This window comes from Apostichopus japonicus, chromosome 11 (genome assembly GCF_037975245.1).
Source record: "Apostichopus japonicus isolate 1M-3 chromosome 11, ASM3797524v1, whole genome shotgun sequence".
NCBI lineage: Eukaryota > Metazoa > Echinodermata > Holothuroidea > Aspidochirotida > Stichopodidae > Apostichopus > Apostichopus japonicus.
In genome coordinates this window covers 21,062,898-21,085,447 of record NC_092571.1, presented here as the reverse complement: position 1 = coordinate 21,085,447, position 22,550 = coordinate 21,062,898, and the positions used below count along the sequence as shown (strand labels likewise).

Below are 22,550 nucleotides of genomic sequence, written 5' to 3'. Positions count from 1 at the left end.
TATGATATGGATATGCTATTAATACTATCTGCGTCATGATATTTATATGTGAAATTTCGTCCTATATTATGCTGTGATGGATACATATTCTATCCTGGTTTTCTATAGTTTATTTTATACTATATTGCAACAAAATAATTGTGAATGTTTTATGTAATATTTTTTATGATACAATGTTATTGTATGAAACTATGTGAAACGGGTGACTCCATGATAAACAGAGTAAGTCACACTGTTTGGATTCATGTTAATATATTTTAAGAACTGCGTAAAAATAAAATAGAAAGAAAAAATAAAGAAGTTCAGTAAATGAATAACCCTGATTTAGTGATGTGTTCATATGTTCTCACTAAACTATGCATAGAAGATATCTGTGAACGTTGTCAGTGATACTTTGATTGTGTGTGTGTGGGTGTGTGTGTGTGTGTGTGTGTTTACCTGATATCGGTATAGGTGCATATGTCATTGATAACTTTACAATGATTGATAGTGATATTGCATGACATTGCAATTTTCGCGTTTGACTCTGATCATGCAGCCCTTGCATTATTGACGTCAACTAATTATTTGTGTTTCCAAAGAATCCCATTGTATACATACAGTATAGAAAAGAACTTTGTTGATGCCTGTGAGATTGCACTATATCGATGCTCTATATTTAAATAGCTGACTTTTTAATATAGTGGCAAGTCGGTGGCATCTATGATCTTCACTTTAAGAATTTTAGTTGTGTTTAGATGCTGCAGTGGCCCAGATGCTACATTGAAAAGTTTAAACTGTTTTATGCGCAAATTTATGACTTTTCGAAAAGTCAAAACATCGACATTTTGTCAATATTTCGATAACAATAGATAATTATGAAGTGGAAAATGGATCAATATACTCATTGGTCATCTTTTCATGTCTTCTTGCTATTATTCAAAACTAAGTTGGCGACAACATATTTCAGCAATCTGTTCAAAGGTTGCAAGGAACATTGGTATACTCGCTAAAAAAAACATTTCCTATCGACACCCATTCTAAGGATGACTTATAATACACTCATTCTACCCCATATGTCCTACTGTTCTATTATTTGGTCTGCTGCTAACATGACTTGTCTTGACCGTCTCAATAAATTACAAAAAAAGATGCAATTCGTAACATAACGCATGCTGCATATCGTCAGCATACGAGTCCATTGTTTAAAGGTCAAAACCTGTTGAAATTAAAGGATATTATAAGGCTAAAACTTGCTGTATTTAAGTATAAAGCATGGTATGGGCTACTTCCGGGTTCCTTTTATAATTTCTTTACAATTAATGTGCAATTAAACAATTATAATACCCCAAATAGACAAAATGCTCATTGAAACTTTTATCATACGAAACTAGGTACACGCACCTTTTCGCAACCGTGCAACTAAGTTATGGAACTCATTAAGCAATATCGTTAAATCTAAGGCTACAAACAATTCATTTAAGAAATGTTTAAAAAAAAGGAATTGATATCATCATATTAAATTATGTAAATGAGTTATTTACTTCAACAATTTGTGTATATTATGTAACAAACATTCACATTCTATTTATTAATTACTTTTTTCTTTAGGGAGTCTTCCACTTTGTTAAGCTTTTTAAGCTTTATGGAAGACTTGCCCTCCACTTTGTACTTTTGTGGAAAAACAAATAAATAAATAAATATGTTTAATGAATTGTAAATAGATACACTAGGGTAACCATTTCCAAGGTCAATAAATAGCTATTACCGATCGTCTATAGGCAATTGCAGTGATTACATCATCTATTCCTCGTGTGGAAGCTATCTAGTCTCCGTGAGCACGCATTTTACGTGTCGATGATGCCTCAAAGCAACGTGTTAGGTGTAAATAACCCGTCGCGTCGCACTTTTATTCCTTCACGCCAAAACAGGCTCGCGTGAGCATTATTACTTGTCGCATGCACGTAACATCTTGTGTACACTTCTTAGGTATATTTGTACAGTTAATAGTCGTGTTTGTAACTCTCACAAAACATACCCAAATAAAACTTCGTGAATTATATATCAGCACGTACTATATTCATAGGCTTGTGGACTTAACCTCTTTATAATATTTTACTTCACGCTGTGAAGAATCAGTTGTTTCCATTTGCTTCATAGACAATGTGGTTGGCAGTTGTGCAAGCATTACAGCATACATATAGCCATGCACTGTTGAAGAACAAACTACACCGCTAAGAACATTGAAATCAATATGGCAGCCTCAGGTATTTCATTTCTATGGTATATTTGAATGTGAAAATTTTGTATTTCTACAATTACTAAAAGCTAAATGTTACGGTACTTTTTAACAACTTAAAAGTATTATTACTAATATGAAGAAAATGCATTGATTTATCTTTACTTTTATTGTTTTGTCCTTATTTTTCGTACTTTCTAATATCATACTATTTATCACACATTTTAACATTTCTCTGCCTTATAGCTTTACCCGACCACATTCTCTCTGATGTAAAGGTGCATCAGAAAAGTGTTTTACCAATTACGATTCTTGACGAATATTTGAAAGATATTAAGAAGATGGTGATCAGAAGTTCCGATGTCATTATTGTCACTTGGCCAAAATCAGGTGAGGCTAGGCTATATCACAACACGATAGAGAGCTATAGTTCTCAGTATCGTACATTTAAATCATAAAACATTTATATTATTATTATTAGGCAGTGGATATATAGCCGTCAGACGGTTCCCGAATTCAGTTTACCATTTGCCGTCACTTCAAAACAAAACCAAAAAAAAGGGAAAAAAAGAAATAAAAAACAAAACAAAACAAAATCACAAGTCCGCAAGATTGATAACTGCGCATGTCAGACGGAAGTGACGGCTAAATAGTAAACTGGAATCGGGAACCGTCTGACGGCTATAAATCCACTTCGTTATTATTATTATTAGTATTAGTATTTTTTTATTATTTTTTTCCCTCCGTTTATTTCAACTATACATTAATATACAAATATTCAAATAACGTATCCATTCAAAAATAGCAAAAGTTAAATAACAATGAAATTGAGCAACACCATGCAGTATGCAGTATAATAACGACCAACGTGGCGGATAGAAAACAAATTAGTATGATAAGAACAATTAGAAGAATAACCACAAGAAGAATCCCAGACTTACTAGAAAAATATTACAACGAATAACAGCAAATATAACAATTGAGGATGCGGAAATTGCGAAAATTAAATATTTGAGGTATTTATTAATGAGGAGAAAGCATCCTTGAGTTCCTCGAAATTAATTTTATTTTTATTATTCTTTTTGTTATGTCGAAAAATATAGTTCTCCACCTTTAATGCAAACGTGAATTTATGAATAAATTCATTACAACTTAAGGTCTTGTTTTGACGCTTGGTACTGAAAATATAGAACTTAAGATGAAGAATGAGAAAATTATAAGGGTGACGTTTCTTTAATAAAAACCCAAAGAAGAAATCCTCTTTTGTGAAGTGAATATTTATACCAATAACCATACTGACCACTTCACCTATAAAAGAAGAAGTGATGTGACATTCCCAGAAAAGGTGATGAATGGTTTCAATTTCAATTTTACAGATAAACATAACGTGTGGTCAGAGATACCCATGAGGTTAAGGAGTCTGTTGGTTGGAAGAATTCTATGTAAGAAACGGAATTGAAAGTAGGAGAGTCTTGTCTCAGAAATAGAGTACCAGGGCATAATGAAAATGTTACTCCAATCGTGACAACTAAAACCACTAAACTCTGCTTTCCATTTGGCCATAGCAGTTGGCTCCACGGCGATTTTAGTCATGTAGAAATTACGATAAAGATACTGAGAAACAGAACCTGTATAAAACAATATGTTATCAAACAAATCAATATTTAAATTACTAATGTCATTTATGCCACACCCACTCTGCTTCCACTGAAGAGGGATACTGCGAATCAGTCCTCAGTAAACAGTAAAGGGAAAGTGTGCCAGCTGGACCTTTTCTTTGAAATTGTGGTAACTTAGGGCCTTATTGTTAATGTCAAAAAAATCCGAAACAAACTTCACACGCTTTTTGTACATGAAATCATAGTAGAAAATCTTGTTATTGATGCGAATATGATGATTGTTCCAAATTATTTGATTACCGAAGTTATCAGAGGGAGAATTAAAAGAAGCCTCCAGCAAGGCTCTAACTGTTTGGTCTACAAACATATTAGACAAGCGTGGGAGATCTTCCACCTTACAATTACACTGAAAAAGCAGCTTACCACCTAACTTGGACAAACTGTCAGTAAAAAATAGCTTCCAGACTACTTCAGTGTTATCGCAATAACGCTTTATCCAGGTACATTTTAAACTATTAATGAAACTTGGGATATGCACAACATTTAAACCTCCTTTATCTAAACCATTCTGTTTCGCTTGACTTTATCCGGGTTTCCTGACCAAATGAAATCAAAAAAGGTAGTTTCTACATCCTTAATAAAGTTACGCGGTGGGTTAGGAAGAACCAAAAACAAATACACAAGCTGTGATAGTGCATAACTTTTAACCAGAACGTTGCGGCCCACCGGGGTAAGATCTCTTGTAGACCAAAGTCGCAAACAGCTTTTAAGCATCGAAAGTTTGGATATATAGTTTAATCTAAAGGGATCGTTCCCATTGTGCGTAAACCAAATACCTAACATCCTAACAGGACCAGCGGAAAACTTTATAGTTGTTTACAAAAGCAGGGTGGAGATGGACGTAAGACCCGAGAGGAAACAAAATGGATTTATCCATATTAATAGTCAAACCAGAAGAAATTTTATAAATGTTAAGAATACGGAGAGCTTGATTTAAGGATGACTGGCTACCGTCCAGAAAGAATGTGATGTCATCCGCATACTGTAGAAGCTTAGTTTCGATACCACCAATTTCAATACCATGTAATCTGCTACACTTTGTATAGATAGCCAAAACCTCAGTACATATAATATAATTATTATTATTATTGTTATTGTTATTGTTATTAGTATTATTATTATATTATTATTATTATTATTTATATTATGTTAAAAAATTTGTCATTTTTAAAATCATTTATGGTTGAGTTCTTTAATAGGTAGGCTTAGTACTTCACGAGCAGTTTCGGTTTGATTTTGATTTTAATAATGAAGAAACTCGTGAGATTGTCCATATTTTTTTGACACGAGCAAAATGAAAAATCTTAAATATTTGTTTTTTCTTTTCATTATCAAGTGGAATAGTTACTATTCATAGAGCAAATTTGCGAGAAAGAGACATACAGAAAATGGTTTATTTTGTCAAAGCAACGAGATTATTCTATATGATATAAAAATACATTCCTTTTAAGTGTATACCAAACTGACGTAGTTACCATATACCAATCGGGACGAGGTTATAATCATAACAAAGCTACATTCAGATTTATGTAAACTACTGAATTGAGATTTTACTGTTTTGACGAAAATTTGTGCTAATAACTGAAAGAGAGTCACGTGATTAGTACGTATGAAATGTCCTTCTGCTGATTTGTAATTTGCATAAAAGATTTTTATTTCTCAAAAGCAATTTGGTACGTTTCTAAAATTGTTTTCTAAAAATGGAATTTATGTCTTTATTTTTCCTGCATATAGGTACAACCTGGTTACAATTTATCGTCAGCCAAATTTTTCATGGGCAAGAAAGTGATGATATGGGCCACGTTTTTGGAGAGCACTTTTTCTTGGAAATGGCCCAAACCTTTCCTGTAAGATCAACCACCTAACTATGGCGTTCTTATGGCAGCACCTATTAATACAATTGAAATTAAACTGTTTAACTATATAGGGCCTACCATCTTACATACATACACTAATATCTACGCTCTTGGGTAAAAATCTATACGGTATTAGGTCCGGCTATCTTTTCCTAATTAACCGTTAAAAATATGACCATTAACATATTTGGGGGATAATGCCGGTCACCGCTAAGGCAAAACATTATGTTTTCAAATTTAATTCTGTAAATAACTCTCCTAAATTGCTTTTATTCAAGTCTAGCGACGTTGGAGAAGGCGTTTACAAGATAGCAGTTGACGCCCCATCTCCTAGGTTCCTGAAATCTCACTTGTTACTCAAGTTTCTCCCGGAAGAACTAACTACGAAGAAACCAAAAGTCATATATGTTGCCCGAAATCCTAAAGACGCAGCCGTTTCTTTTTTTCATTTTTCTGAAATGATCAAAACAATGCCTGATTTTTCTAGCTGGGATGAATGTTTCGACCTTTTTTGCAAAGGTTTAAGTAAGTATATATAGTTTACCCCTTGTTTATTATGAAGGCCCACAGCCCCACATTGCTTTAAAAAATACACAAAATTGTTATGATTATTCAAGTATTGTAGAAATATTTCGAAAGCCTTTTTGTACATTGTGTGCTTTCACAGTTCGAGCTTATAACTCTTTGTTGCAAAGGCGGTTGTCAAACGAAGGGGAAGGAAACATCATCATTAGCTTGTACCTTACTTTCCATACAATAATTGGGGCAACATTAGTTATTGTATTTAACTATAGATGTTGGCTTAGACCTGGGTTGGGCAACCTCCTGCCCGCGGGCCACATGCAGCACGCCAGTTACTTTTTGCGGCCCATGAGATGCCTCAAGAAAAAGAAAACATTTCAATCTATTTTACATCATCACAAAAAACGAGCTAGCTGTTTAGATTTATCGGCACTAATGATGCTGTCAGGTAGGCCTATTATGCCTATTAATTATCAACTGTACTGTATTGAAATTATGTTTTTGTGAATACAGATCAAGTACACACACCTATTGCTTAAAAGTCCTCGGAATGAAAGGTTTGAAATCAACAGCAGGTCGTTGGTTAAGTGCGGCCCAGTCAATTTTTCACTCCTTATATCTGGCCCATTCGTTCAAAAAGGTTGCCCACCCCTGGCTTAGACACTCGAGATATCACAGAGATCATTGTGTTTGTGAAGAGAAGTGATTTTATTTTAGGAAACTCAACCTTCAAGTAGTGATAAGTACTCATGTATACTCAAAGTGGCGTATAGGAAGTGCTCCTTCCCCTCCCACAGAAATATCAGAACGAAACGGGGACCGTCACTGCAAATATAGTTAAAATGATGGAATTGACATCTTCTAAGCCCCCTTACCGATACAAAATCGATACAAAACTATCCTCTGAGAGATTTTTGAACCGGGCAACGGCCAAACGTTGTGTCCGCTTCCCCTAAACTTCGAATTCGTAACAGAGAGTACCGCCTACATGGTGTCATGAAAAGTCATATCAATGTAAGCGTGCAGTATATAAGCTTAAATTCTATAAGCTATGCGCCCATGTGTACTCTAATCTTTAAATTTCCTTGTCCATACAGTACCATTCGGTGATTGGTTCGAACACGTTCTACCATTTTGGAAGCTCCGGGATGAACCAAATGTACTCTTTCTTAAATACGAAGATCTGAAGAAGGTATAACGTTATGGCTGATCGATTTTCTTTAAAACAAAAACAGGACACGATCATTATTATGTAAACACGTGTCTGACGTTAGGAAAGTGACCCTATACAGTGCATTCCGTTATAACCATAATCGATTTGTCGATTAGAGCTGTGGTAGGAAAGTGACCCTATACATGGAATTCCGTTATAACCATAATCGATTTGTCGATAAGAGCTGTTATAGGAAAGTAACTCTATACAGTAAATTCCGTGATATCCATAATCGATTTGTTGATAACAGCTGGTATAAGAAAGAAATCCTATACTGTGAATTCCGTTAAAACCATAATCAATTTTTCGATAAGAGCTGGTATAACCAAGGGCGGCGGAACCGGGGGGGCACAGGGGGCACGTGCCCCCCCCCCCCACTTTTCCTCGGGTTAAAAATGTGCCTTTTTTCTACATAAAAATTGAGGTGTCTCAAGTTAGCAAGAGGCCAGGGAACCAGAATGAACACTCGGGAAGGGCCGTTTCCGGCCATCTGAGGGGTTTGTAAAACCAAAAATTTTCTTGTACGCTCCGCGCCAACCGATGGTGGCGCTCCGCTCAGATAGTCATGCACACAACCTTGCAAATCCTGGCTACGCCCATGACTTTTAATGAATTTCTGTGGGTCAAACTCAAGCTATTTCGAATGGAAAAAATTTGTTAAGATATTAACAAGAAATAAACTCTAATTCGGAGGATTCCTACATTAGCAACTAGCATGATTTCACCTCATTTTGTCTCAAAGGAAACTTGTTCCTTGTTTCCCAATTTGCACATTGGATATTGCAGTGCTAGTATGCATATTTTCCTTGAGAGGGGGGGGGCGTTGATGGAGTGATGTGTGTACGCAAATGAGATAATACAATAAGCGTTATAAAGGGTACTAAATATAAGGCTGCCTCGGTCCAATCGAATTTCTGCAAAGTGCCCTGTGCAAAGTGCCAGGATTTGCAAAGTTGTATGCATGACTATCTGAGCGGAGCGCCACCATCGGTTAGCGCGGAGCGTACAAGAAAATTTTTGGTTTTACAAACCCCTCAGATGACCGGAAACGGTCCTTCCCGAGTGTTCATTCTGGTTCCCTGGCCTCTTGCTAACTTGAGACACCTCAATTTTTATGTAGAAAAAGGGCACATTTTTAACCCGAGGAAAAGTGGGGGGCACGTGCCCCCTGTGCCCCCCGGTTCCGCCGCCCTTTCCCCCCGCCCTCACTACATACTTCGACATTAAAAGTCGCCGTTTTATAAAGATGGGCATTATAATATATTTATCATACACGATATATAGGCCCTACGACAACATCATCGCGATCTGATTATCTATAATGTGTTTACAGATTTTCAGTTAAACTGTAAACAGGTAAAGAAACACAAAAGACTACCAAGAGCTAACACTAGTCATTTGCAGCTTAGGCTATATCGTCACATGTGAACTATCATGTGAACTAATGTAATATTGTGACGAGCCCGGCTCCTCCGATAGTAAAACTATATCGGGACTCGCGATAGAAAGGTACTGGGATATCTTGATGCCGTTTTTATGCTTCTTCAGGAGATGTCTTGAACGGAAGAAAACAATGAGTTCACAGAAAAACAATTTGACGAGATAGGATTTGATTAATGATTCGGTATAATTTCTTCTCTGTCGATTCTCTTTATTTGTAAAGAGAATCGACAGAGAAGAAATTATACCGAATCATTAATCAAATCCTATCTCGTCAAATTGTTTTTCTGTGAACTCATTGTTTTCTTCCGTTCAAGACATCTCCTGAAGAAGCATAAAAACGGCATCAAGATATCCCAGTACCTTTCTATCGCGAGTCCCGATATAGTTTTACTATCGGAGGAGCCGGGCTCGTCACAATATTACATGGTGGAGATCGGTTGCTTTCTTCAGGAACAAAACGGAAACGGAACTTTCACAACTTTCGTTCGTTACGATCAATAACGAATAGGAGATTTTTTTGGCCCGAAGACCTAACGAGGAACACAACGTATGTTCACGACCTAGCCTAACTGAAACACTCTACGAGGGAAGACGGCCTATACTAGCCTAAGTCTGTACACCGGAACCACTGATCTGTACACTTAACGTTAATCAACCCAGCATGCAGTTCGTGTTTGAACATTCGCGCAACTAGTACGTAGTTAGTCATACTACAGCTCAAATTATCAGAACTGAACATTTTCGCGATCTAAGCCTAGACTCTACCCGATGTTAACGGCGAACGAATCTGCAGCATACGAGATGTAGGCCCACCTGCTACTGCTACTACCTGCTGCTGCTACTACTACTACTACTGCTAACCGAGGGACTTCAATCATCGTTTGCAGTTACCAGTTATTAGTTAAACTTAAGGGTGAGTGAAATCATGCCAATTTGTATCCCAACAACCCCTATTTGAGATCAGAGTGTAACGATAAGTTATTTTAATCGTGTCCATGTATTGCATATTTGTTATTGGTATTTAATAACGGTCGATAGTGTGTTCAATTAAGTATAGGCTCATGTTGTATACTCGTAACTAGCCTAATTGTATGCGGCATAATGTCCGTCAGTGAACAGGAAACTTCGACCTCTGTTAATGTTATGCAGAAACATAGGCCCACTGATTTTTTGCCATCACGATTTCAGGGCGATGTAATAGATGCAGATTTAGCCGAAGCTCATTATTTGGGATTTGAAGATTATTTAGAGTTGCATAAATTGCCGTCCAAAACCCCCCCTGTAGAGGCAGAATTTAATGAAATATGTCGCATATTTAAGCGAACACTTAAAGGCCAAGCCAGACTCTGGATTGAAAACAAAAATTTTTCAACTATTGCTGATCTGCGCAAGCAATTCCTTGCTCGTTTCAGTCCAGGCACTTCTTCCTATGCAAAATCACAGGCATTTCACGCATTAAGCTATACGCCAGGTGATACAGCTCAAGCACATTTGGCCAAAATTTCAAAAGCTGCAGCACAATTAAGTTATGGCGATGACCAAATTAGAGATAAATTGATCTCGACCCTGCCTTTGCAATGCCGCTCAGCAGTGTTAATGTCTGCATCACCACAAGCAACAATTGCAGATTTGGTCATGAAAGTACAGTGCTATTTTGACTTACAAATCCAAAGTCAACCCACAGCTTCTTCCGAACTATTTATGGCAATGCACGACAAAGCGTCTTCTGTTCAGACTCCTACTATTTCTGCATCTTCTGAGATACACGAGTTGTGTAATAAAATTCAGGAGTTAGAAACCAAGTTTGATCAGTCATGTAGGTCAGAATCGCAAGACAATCCAAAAGATATGAGGCAAAGATATAGTTCTCGTGATTCTCGTGGTCCTAGGACAGGTCAGAATAATAACAGGAGAAGGTTACCGTATTTTAATCCTTCAGTCACATGTCATTACTGCCAAAATCGAGGTCATTTTGCACAATATTGTCAAATTCGCCTAAGCCATGAAATAGAGGCTAATGTAAAGAAAGTACCAACACAGAATTTTCAGTAGGGAGCACTTATGATTGCACTCATCATACAGTGACTCCAGACAAAGTACCAAGTAAGGGAAGATCGAAACGTAAAGCAAATAATATTTGGAAGAATAGTAATATTCCTAGTTCTAAATATACAGGGAACGACCGTAGTGTGGATATTCAACTGGACACACGTAATTTTGTAAGAGGTACTTTACATGATGGTAAAGGAATTTCATTGTTGTTTGATAGTGGAGCGACACGCTCTATCATTTCTTCTTCTACAGTGCAAAATTCAAAGTATTTATCCTCTATACAACCAGTCTCAGTTGATGTAGTAAACCTAAAGTTGGGTAATGGTCAGTTTATTCATGCGTATAGCACGATAACATTTCAGGTCAAAATTCAAGGTCATGAATTTCAGCTTTCTGCTTTAATTGCTGCAAACCTGACAGGTATTGACTTAATATTAGGTAGTCCAACTCTGAAGGAATTGAATGGATCTTTGGACTTTACCACAAACTGTTTTAGAATTAAACAAGCCAAAGTCTTCCTTAGGCCAGTGCAGAGATTTGTTATTTACCCAGGTCAGCAAAGATACATTACTGTACAGGGACGTCTTCCACTATATGCACGAAATGCAGACGTGGTTATTAAACCGTTTCCTCTAATATCTCGTATGTGTCCTTCACGAATGTTAGTGAAAATGCATAAAGGTAGAACAAAGATTCTACTAAGGAACATGGGTAACCGGAAATTTTTTCTGCATCCTTCTCGCACAGTAGCTCATTTAGATTTAGCAGATATCATTACGGTCACAGAAGACATACCTACTGATTCTCTAGATTTTCTAAATGTCATGAGAGACATCGAAAAACCGTCTCTTTTTCGAACGAATTCTAACTCTAAAGAGAATCGTGATGAAATTACACGATATAATTTACATCGTTATCCACATTTGACAGCCGATGATCCCCTGGTTTCCAAATCCGAACAGGAAATCATGAGAGAAAACATTAATTTGGAACAAAGTATTCTGAATGCTTCAGAAACAGAAAGCATTTATGAATTTCTAGACTCACATAGAGATGCATTTTCTCTTTATGGTGAATTATCTCACTGTCCAAATTATGAGGCTGATATTACGCTTACTAATGATGAGCCATTTTACATACGTCCCTATAGACTTTCAGATGAGGACAAAGTCATTGTCGCCAGTGAGCTTGACAAATTAGTGCGATTAGGAATCTTAGCAGTAGGACATCAGTCTTATACCTCACCGGTTTTCCTCATTCCAAAGAAGGGAACAAAAGACAAAAGGGTTGTCACAGATTTTCGCTACTTGAATAGTAGAATAAAACGTCTCAATCACCCTTTTCCATTACTGAATGAGACTATCCGTACCATAGGGTACTCTGGAGCTAAAATTTTGGGTGTTCTTGATTTAAAGTCTGCTTTCTTCTGTCTGCCACTTAGTGTTCATGCACAACAGTATACGGGTATTGCTTCATTTCATGGAGGAAAGCATTATTATTATAAACGCTTACCACAGGGATTGAATTTATCTCCAGCGATCTTTCAGTCGCAAATTAATGATATTTTGGCAACGATCCCAAATTCAAATAAGTTCTGTATTGCTCATCATGACGATATTATTGTGTACAGTGCAGACAAACAATCGCACAAACAACACCTAAAGGCAATTTTTAAGGTTTTAATGGACAACGGATTGAAAATCTCTCCGAAAAAGTGTAGCATTTTTCAAAATTCAGTCCGATATATGGGACATTTGCTCTCAATAACCCCAGAAGGTGAGGCTTGTATCCAACCTTTACATGATAGATGTGCAGCAATCAGGAACACACCGAAACCACACAATGTTAAGTCAGTAAGACGATTTGTAGGTGCAGTTAATTATGTGGCTTCGTTTTTCCCAAATATTCAAGCACTATTGAGACCATTACATCATTTGAGTCGTAAGAGAAAGGTATTTAAATGGACAGAGGAACATCAGAGTGCATTTCAAAGTATTAAAGAGTTGTTGTGTAATCCACCTATATTGCATATGCCACAGAAATATGGTCGTTTTGTATTATATAGCGACACATCACGAGTAGCAACAGGATCATACCTGACACAAAGACTTAATGGCAAAGAGAATATTATTGCATATTACTCTAAGATATTACCACCAGCATGTCAGAGGTATAGTGTAACTGAATTAGAAATGATGGGTCTATTTATTAATGTGACAGCATTCAAACATTTATTGCAAAATGTAGAATTTGAGGCATATGTTGATCACTCTGCCATTGTTGAATTGTTTAAATCAAAACAAGAACCAGCAACTTCACGCTTACATAAGCTTCTGTTCAAGTTGTCAGAATATACATTTCAGGTTGGTTACAAAAAGGGCTCAGAATTGGTTTTGGCAGATTATTTGTCTAGAGCACCACAGGAATTTCACTCTGAAATAGATCCGGTTGCTCAAGAGGTCAGTTCTTATGAGGATATTTCAACTCCACCTAAGGAGACATTTAATCCAATCATGACAAGGTCAATGGCAAGGTCAATGGGAGTCAAAATTCCAGATTTATTTCCAAATAAAGTCACTAAGGAGTCCATGCAGGATTCCCCAGCCAAAGTATCAACAAATAGAGTTAAAAGGACATCCAGTCCTAAGGCAACACATTCTAGTGAGCATGTTACACAGAGACCACAATCTGAGTCACAGAAGAGGACTACACCAGTAATTTCTACTGATAAGAGAGAAATATATATTCAAAGGCCTACTATTTCTATGCCGAGTGAAAATAGTCATACAAATAGTCCTGAGATATTAGTTGTGCCAAATTTTACAAGTGTTTCTCAACCTACAGAGCCAAGATTAGTGGATCAGAGTAGACATAGAGTGCCAGAGGTATTCAGAGAACCACCACCAGAATTATTTGTTCAGCCAAAGCCAGTCATAACAAACATTGATCATTTGGTTACAGGGCACATTCCAAAACAAAAGGAATTGAATAAAGTCATGAAGGCAATTCAAGGAAAGCTGATCAAAAACTATGATCTGCCATTTGATGTAAAAGAGTTGCAAGTTCAACAACAAACTTGTCCTTACTACAAACCAGTTTATGATTTTCTTGCACATGACATTATTCCAAGTAATGTTAAGCATGCTAGAACTGTTCGTTCTCAAGCAGAGGATTATTTGTTATGTAATAGTTTGTTATTCAGGATATTTTTGCATGAGACTAATGATGCTAAGATGACTCTTCAGTTAGTCGTACCTGAGACTATGGTAGAACAGATAATATCTCGTTATCATGATGACTTGTTAAGTAATCATCAGGGTGTAATGCGTACATATTTGACCATTAGACAGCATTTCTATCTGCGCAATATGTTTCAACGCATCAGTAACTATATTCAGGCATGTCTCCGTTGTCAAGAATTCCGTAAGAAACCGGACAAATTGAGACAATATCATGCTCGCATTCCTGATTCTTATCGTCCTTTTGACAGACTTAGTCTGGATTTCAAGACTATGCCCATGACGGCTACAGGATTTAAACATTTGATGGTTGTTTGTGATGAGATCACTAGATTTGTTGTATGTGTTTCTCTTAAGACTCTTGATGCTGAAACAATATGTGAAGCATTATTGCAGAGGGTAGTCACAACTTTTGGTCCACCGTCTTGTATCATAAGTGATGCGGCAGCTTCTCTTACAGGAAAATTAGTGGAGCTCTTAAGTAAGGCTTTAGGCATTGAACAAAAGTTCATCAGTGTAAGCAATCATGGAAGCTTACAGGTTGAAAGACACATTCAGACTCTTTCAAATTTCCTCAAAGTGAACTTAAATCAGTTTGGTACGGATTGGGTACGATTTGTCCCAACATCAGCCTATGCATATAACACATTTTCCTCTCCTCAGTTAGGTAGCTATAGCCCATTTGAACTTGCATTTGGACGTAAGCCACCAAATCTTACAAATTTATCATTCAATCCAATGGCAGGATTATCACAATCTCATGGAGAATATGCTGCATTGTTAAAGAAACGATTTGATCATTTGTCAAGGGTAATGTTGGTCTTGCAAAAGAAGCAACAAGATGCTCAAAATGTTAAGATAAGTGCAAAACTAGACAAAGGTGCAATTTATTCAACGGGTCAATTAGTGTATCTATATAAGCCAACGTCTTCTTCCTTGACTGCGAACTCTCGCAAAATTGCTGCAGAATGGTGTGGACCATTAGTGATCCATCAAGTTTTGGATAGGACTCATTATTTGTTGGCCACTCTCAAAGGAGAAATTCTTAGTGATGTATTCAATTATAACAGGCTTAAACCATGTTTTGTAAGAGCATCTTCTGAGACTAAGAATATCACCAACATTCAGAAATTGCGTCAGGTCTTGAAAACGAAGGGTTCATCAAGTGAAAAGGTTGCACGAATGCGAAATGTTTTGAGTAGTAACACTTCTAATGCAGAAAATGTTAATGTCATGCAAGATGCACATATTGAGTTTCATGATGAGTTTGGTAACATTTTGCCAGGGGTAACTTCAGATCACATCATGTGTCTTCTGACCACTAAGCCAATGAATGTTGCATCCTTTTTAGAGAATAGAGCACATAATGAAGGATTAGCAATTCCATATCCTTCCATGAAAGATAGCATATTAAGGCAAAAGAAAGTTTTTGCAAATGCTCCACAAGGAGACATGAAAGTCCAACGTGCTCGATACAAATTGGGTGAATTACAGGTTCTGGTCACCTATCAGACACCATGTTTTCCATCAGGCTTTAAGAGTCATGATTTTTGGTGGAATGTAGGAAAATATTCTAACACAGAGGAAATAATGAATTTTCTCCATGAAAAGGGATTGAACATTACAGGCAATCCAGGCAGAATGTTGCAAACATTATATGGTTAATATGTATAACTGCATATTGCTTTAAGTTCAGATGAACAGGTGTTTTACCCACAATTGTATGAATGGAATGCGTCATGGCATTTACCTGCATACCTATTAAGTGGAAGTCATTGTACTATATGGTGTAACAATATAAGCTTTATTGTTAAAAACATCACCAAGTGACCTAGTTTCATCTTTTATAACAAATGTGTAATGAGTATACCTTATTTCTCCTTATGAATTCGTTCAAACGTTTACCCGGCAATTAGAACATATCCGGAATATTAGCAACATGGGTTTTCATATATTGAGAAAATATTTTAAGGATATTTACATTGCATCATTTATGTTATATTGAAGGCTATTCAGAGACAGCATTGAAGATGTGCAACTTTTGCTTACAGCAACAGTTATCGAAGCAAATGAAAGTATAGATCTTTTGAGGAACTTATGTACTGTATATATTTTCTTTTCCTCAAGTATTCATGCAAAAGTAAATTTCATCATGAAGTTGAAAAGACAAGATGTTAAGTATTATGTAGATTTGAAGAAAGATTTGTTGATGTCATAGTCTATGGGGTCTCTTTTATGGTATCGAATATCTAGTACTTTGGTACTTTACTAGATCATTTCGGAGTGCATACCTAGGGTCACCATGCTATCGAGTCACATTTTGTTGATTTTCTTGAAGTGAATGTATATGATTCACAAGGTTTCAAAGCAGTTTTGAAACTATGCCTTCATTTAAAGAGGAGGTTTTGTAAATGAGTTTGTAATATTTTAAGGTTACTTTTTAATGTACGAATTTTTTATGGAACGCTGAGGTGTTCTGTTCAGTTAAAAGATTACTAAGTCTAGTATTCTCTGATCTCTACCCCAATCACGGCATGATTTCACTTTTGGTATAAATGTATTATTAATGTATGAAATGCATAAATGTATTTTGTAAGAGATACTGCATATTTTGCTGTGTCATGTAACTTTTTTTTTTTTTTTTTTTTTTTTTTTTTTTTTAGATTACATCATATGATGTCATCAATATTGAAGAGGTACACAAAAAATTTTCATGAAGATAGTGTCAATGTATATACCATATGATCATTTTTAATAATTCGTAACCTAGATGTTAACCTTTGAGATACATGCAGACCATTTATTGAAGTCAATGAATATTAGTGAATGAGCTTACAGTACTCTACCTTCTTGAGATAATGATAAGTTAAAGCAGTATGATGTTAAAATTTTGGAGTATCCAAAAATTTTAAAAGATTGAGGGGGATGTTATGAAATAGTGATACCATCTCTTTGATGTTACCGAAACACTCCATCGAGACACCTTACAGGGCCTCTTATGTATTTATCTAGGTCATGGATTCAGTTTTCCCACGAGAAGTTTTTAACTATCTTATTGAATCTTGGTACAGGGCCTTTTCCCAAAATAGATTCCATTATGTCTGTGGAACATTCGAGAAGGTTCTCTCACGTGGTATGGAAGTTTCCATAGAAAGGGGATGGACTTCCAAACTCCCAACCAATCAGGGCAGATCAGTGCCAGCGCACTTATTTTTATATCGTTAAGTTAATACAGGATGGTCAGGTTATTGGCTGCCTACTGATTGTGCGCAGAGGGATTTTATGGAAGTAAGGTTTAAAAGGAAAAGGAGGCCGAAAGTTTATCACTTGATCAGCAAATTTATCACTCCGTCAGCGCTCCGTGATCAGTTCGTCATTGCTTCGTTACTATTTCATCACTCCTAATTGTTTAATTGACGGAGTCAAGTCAAGTCAAATCATTGTAATTTAATTTTATTTGTAAAGAGAATCGACAGAGAAGAAATTATACCGAATCATTAATCAAATCCTATCTCGTCAAATTGTTTTTCTGTGAACTCATTGTTTTCTTCCGTTCAAGACATCTCCTGAAGAAGCATAAAAACGGCATCAAGATATCCCAGTACCTTTCTATCGCGAGTCCCGATATAGTTTTACTATCGGAGGAGCCGGGCTCGTCACAATATTACACTAACTTGTGAACCATTTTCACATGTGAACAACGTTAGCTAGCTAACCAATACTCTTATTGTCCAAATACGTAAGGGTGAAAGGCTGGTCCTCTCCAACCCCCCCCCCCCCCTTCCGCAAGCTAAATCCGGCCCTGTATATCACTCCATTTGAAATTGCGACTACAACGCCATTTTCATTAGGCCTATATATTGTGATATGTATGTGGGTTGGAATACATCGAAAGTTAACTTCACTAGAGGGGCCAATAAATATCACTTTTTTCTCCTTTTTTTTTTGACATGACGAATCCATAGGATTTGAAGAAAAGTGTTGCTCAAATCAGCACGTTCTTAGAAAAACCGATTACAGAAGATCAACTGGACGATATCTGCAAGGGTTCAACTTTTCAGAAAATGAAGGAAAATCCAAAAGCCAATCCGGACCTCTTTAATTGGACCGCCGGCAAAGACTGGAAGAAACCAACAGGGAAGCATATACAATTCTTAAGGAAAGGTAAGAACAAACCTTTCGACAATTTTCTCTAAAATTAAAAGAAGTTTACTCTCCTATTTATTATTGTTTATTTTTCTGCTGTTCGTGAAACTTAACATCGAATTATCTCCGTTCGCAATTGCAATTTGGCAGGGGTATGATTACCATAAATCCCAGGGTCCTAAGGGGAGGGATGTTTACCTTCTCACACAAGCCCCAAAAGAATGTTTCAGTTATTTTCAATTGATACAGAACAACATGTATCTACATAGCCTCAGTAAAAGGAATGCATAATGGACATGTTTATCTACGATACCTAAGTTAGTATTCAGCGGAAATGAAATCGTCCGAGTGACTCGATCCCTTCACTTCATTTCATTTATTGAAACCAGCAAATATTTATTTTAAAAGGAGTAAAAATACCTATCAAATATGTGATAAAACAATGTAGAAATATATGAATAGATAGTAAGTTCTTCAAAGGTTAACATCTAAACGTTTGGGATTCTTCACTTTTGGAACCGTAATGGAGGTTAATGCCGTTTTCTACAGGCTAGGAATTTATCTAATTTGCAAGTCTCCTGGAAACCCCGCCCACATCAACGCCCCTCCGAAGTCCTTCCACTCACACATGGTGCTTGTAGACGCAGTGTGTGGTTGGATCGCTTTTAATTAACTAATGTCAACATTACAGGTCGCAATCAGATATCAAAAAAATTTGTTACCGGATTTCAATTTTTCAAAAACCTGAATATCTAAAAAATATTCGTTTTTACCTCGTTATTATTATTATTGATACACATGTAATTATTTTCCTTTCTAGGACAAGTTGGGGATTGGAAGAATTTGTTTACCGTCGCTCAGAGTGAGAGATTTGATGAGATTTACAACGATAAACTAAAAGGGACTGGCCTGACTTTTCAGTTTGAATAAAAAAGTCTTTATTTCTATCTGTTGTACCACAGCTCACACATTAATCTCATTGGAACTGAGTTGTTTTTTTTTTGTTTTTTTTTTGCTCAACGAAACAATGTTGTAATTATAGAGTGATTGTTAGATCCTGGGCACCATGCATGGGTGCTGTTTGAACAAAGAAACACTCCTCATATAATCAACGTAACGCTAGCTAGCCCCACGAGATAACATCAATACTTGAATTATATTATTAATATAACAATATACTGTCATTGTTTTGCAAGGTTTAGATGGCTTTTAATTGGCCCGTAGGAAGGTTGGTAGTTGTATTTTGCCTCAAACTTTCTGAAAGAAATTGGTCCAAATAAGATTTGACCGCCTCTGCAAATTTATCAATAAAAGGGTTGCGGCCTTTTCCGGTGGGGTCCAATTAGACTTTTTATGTATCCTATACACTGCAAACACTCCGGTGTGACAGTTCACACCATTGGTGTTAAATTTGCAATCGTTTTGGACTGAATTTTGCCAGCACCAGCTGGTGGTTAAATTTAAACCATCTTGTGATTCATTTTCTTTACACCACAAAGGGTGTCAAATTTATTATCTTTGGTGTCAGTATTGTTACTGTAGTTGGTGTAGAAACTAACACTGACTAGAATGCTTTTACACGAAAAACATTAATAACTGAAATTCCGGGACAGGGGAGTAAGAAGTTATATATCTGGTTTTCGTAATTAATAATGTTAGGAGACTCCCCCCCCCCCGAGTATTGTATTCCTTTGTTTCTTCGTGAAGGCCAGGCGCGTAGCCAAGGGGACGAAGGGGCAGCCGCCCCACCCCCCCCTCCCCTTGAGCATATTTTTAAATTTTTTTTATTGCTTATATGATATCGCTAGTATTTTCAAAAGAAAAAATGCTAAGATGCAACTTACAAGGCCTGGGAAGTGCCATTTCCAGCGATCTGGGAGGCATTTTCAGCCAAAAAAATTTCTTGTACGCTTCGCGCCAACCTATGGTGGCGCTACGCTTAGATAGTTTGCAATGCCGAATCTACAGTTTCGCCCCTGCCTTGGCAAATTCCTGGATACGCGCCTGGTGAAGGTATATATTGAAGCCTTATTTGGGCATGGTTGGTGGTGTTGGTGACGTATAGGCGTACATGTTGTGAGCGAAAGGAAATGATGGGGTAAGTGACGGGGAATATGACAATTATGAGATAGGAGGTGCACGAAGGTGAAAGACAAGGGAAGATCACTCCATACTTGAGATAGGAGAGGAGAGAACTGGAGAGGTAGATAGTCGGAGGAAGAATTGTCGAGGAGTGGGAGAGAGATAGAGAGACGTGGGAGGGTCTGGAGAGGAGGACGAGAGCTACACCATTATTAATATTATTTTTGTCAGGAACTTTAAATTCCGTTACGTTTATTAAGTTTCCGAATTCGTAAAACGAATGAACCGCTGTTGAACCTGAAGTTCCATTAATATTTCTAATATCATACCAAGGAACCGCTGTTGGATACCGTATAGGCTTTGTATCTAACTACTATCTTGCTGTCACTATTCTATCCATTTATACTTTCACGGAGGAAAACGGTCATCATATTTTTTTTTATATAGACCACTTTGCATCATTGAAAGAAAGGAAGGTTCAGTTATACTTTTCATTTAGTGCCATAATTTGTTAATTAAACGATTTACCTATATTTTTGAGCTGATATTATGGTAAAGTTATCTAAACGTTGGGTGTCAGATGTTTGAACAGGGGCGCAATTTCACTGTTTGCCATAGTTCCTATTTTCCGAAGATACGCCATTGAAGTGGGACTACGAAATCGTTTACAGTTGACTATCTGGGAAACGGAGAGAAATTATTTTAGCACATAACTAATTAAGCGATCGACCTGTTACTTTTACCATTTGTGCGTATATGTACGGGTGCTTGCGTGTGTATATGTGTATGTATGTGCGTATGAATGTACCATACGAAATAAATCTATCAATCTATCTTCAATCTACTCTGGTCTTCTTTATGTAACCTCCATACACCATCCCATGAGCACCCATCGGGGCAAAGAAGACAACACCAAATAAATTAGTAATTACAAACATTTTAATTTCAAACATGCTTTGTTTGGAGGTAGGAGCGTGGGGGGGGGGTGAGCCCATTCCATTTTTAAGTGGTGTCTAAACGTGTGTGAGTGTCGTGATATTTTATAATGCGAGAAAAACAAGAAAAGGAAAAAAAGTGTGACGACGGGAATCGAACCCGGGACCTCTAGCACCGAAAACGTTCACCATACCCCTTAACCAACAGGCCGTTTGTACATCAGCTAACATGGTGGCTCAGCCTAATAGCTTCGACACGTTGGCCTCCAGCCTATCGTTAATAACTATCGGTAGTGTATCTATTTACGATTCATTATACATATTAAAAAATTATCGCCGAAATTAGCGTCTAAGTCGTCCCTTATTGACGCAATCTAAACGTAATAATGCTCACTCGAGCCTGTCTGGGCTTGAAGGCATAAAAGTGAGACGCGACGGGGTAATTTACCCCTAACACGTTGCTTCGAGACCGTGCATCTACATGTAAAATGCGTGCTCATGGCGACTAGATAGCTCCCACACGAGGAATAGATGACGTAATCACTGCAGTTACCTATAGCCGATCGGTATTAAAAAGTTGAAGGTTTACAGTCTTGTATGAGGCTTATGCCTCCTCACATGACTTTACAACTTAACACCTGGTCATTGGTAACTTGTCACACCAACACACCAAAGTGTGCACAATTCAATCAATCTCTCCTGGGGAAAACCATAGTGCACCACAACCACGTGTCCCCCGGGGGACTTCCCATAGGGTGCAGCCACAAACCGGCGCACGCAACTATATTTACAAGTCACCTCGCAGGTCCCCATTTATACACCTAGGTGAAGATAGGCTATGGAGGTAAAGCGCCTTGCCCAAGGACACAACGCAATGATCTGGCCAGGGCTCGAACCTGTAATCCTTAGATCACAAGTCCACTGCCTTAACCACTTGACCACAACGCCCTCCCCTATATTAGCTATTTATTGACCTTGAAAATGGTACCCTGGTCTATCTATTTACAATTCATTAAACATATTTACAAATAATCGCCGAAATCAGAGTCTTAGTCGTCCCTTATTGACGCAATCTACACGCAAAAATGCTCACTCGAGCCTGTTTGGGCTTGAAGGAATAAAAGTGCGACGAGACGTGGGAATTCCCCCCTTACATGTAGCTTCG

At 37.2% G+C, this 22,550-nt stretch overlaps 1 protein-coding gene across 1 annotated transcript; it reads left to right on the top strand.

Moving 5' to 3' along the window:
* The first annotated feature begins 14 nt into the window (after positions 1 to 14).
* Positions 15 to 21,283, top strand: LOC139975913 (sulfotransferase 1C2-like). Its single transcript, XM_071984203.1, has 7 exons — positions 15 to 2,246; positions 2,465 to 2,608; positions 5,632 to 5,744; positions 6,032 to 6,278; positions 7,373 to 7,467; positions 18,188 to 18,386; positions 19,189 to 21,283. The coding sequence occupies exons 1-7, from the start codon at positions 2,234 to 2,236 to the stop codon at positions 19,296 to 19,298; spliced, it is 921 nt and encodes a 306-aa protein (XP_071840304.1). The 5' UTR covers positions 15 to 2,233; the 3' UTR covers positions 19,299 to 21,283.
* Positions 21,284 to 22,550: the final 1,267 nt, after the last annotated feature.

Excerpts from the sequence above, each read along its gene's own strand:
- LOC139975913 (XM_071984203.1), top strand. Across the intron at positions 2,609-5,631 it reads TGTCACTTGGCCAAAATCAG|GTACAACCTGGTTACAATTT; the intron begins GTGAGGCTAGGC and ends TCCTGCATATAG. Across the intron at positions 5,745-6,031 it reads AAATGGCCCAAACCTTTCCT|TCTAGCGACGTTGGAGAAGG; the intron begins GTAAGATCAACC and ends CTTTTATTCAAG.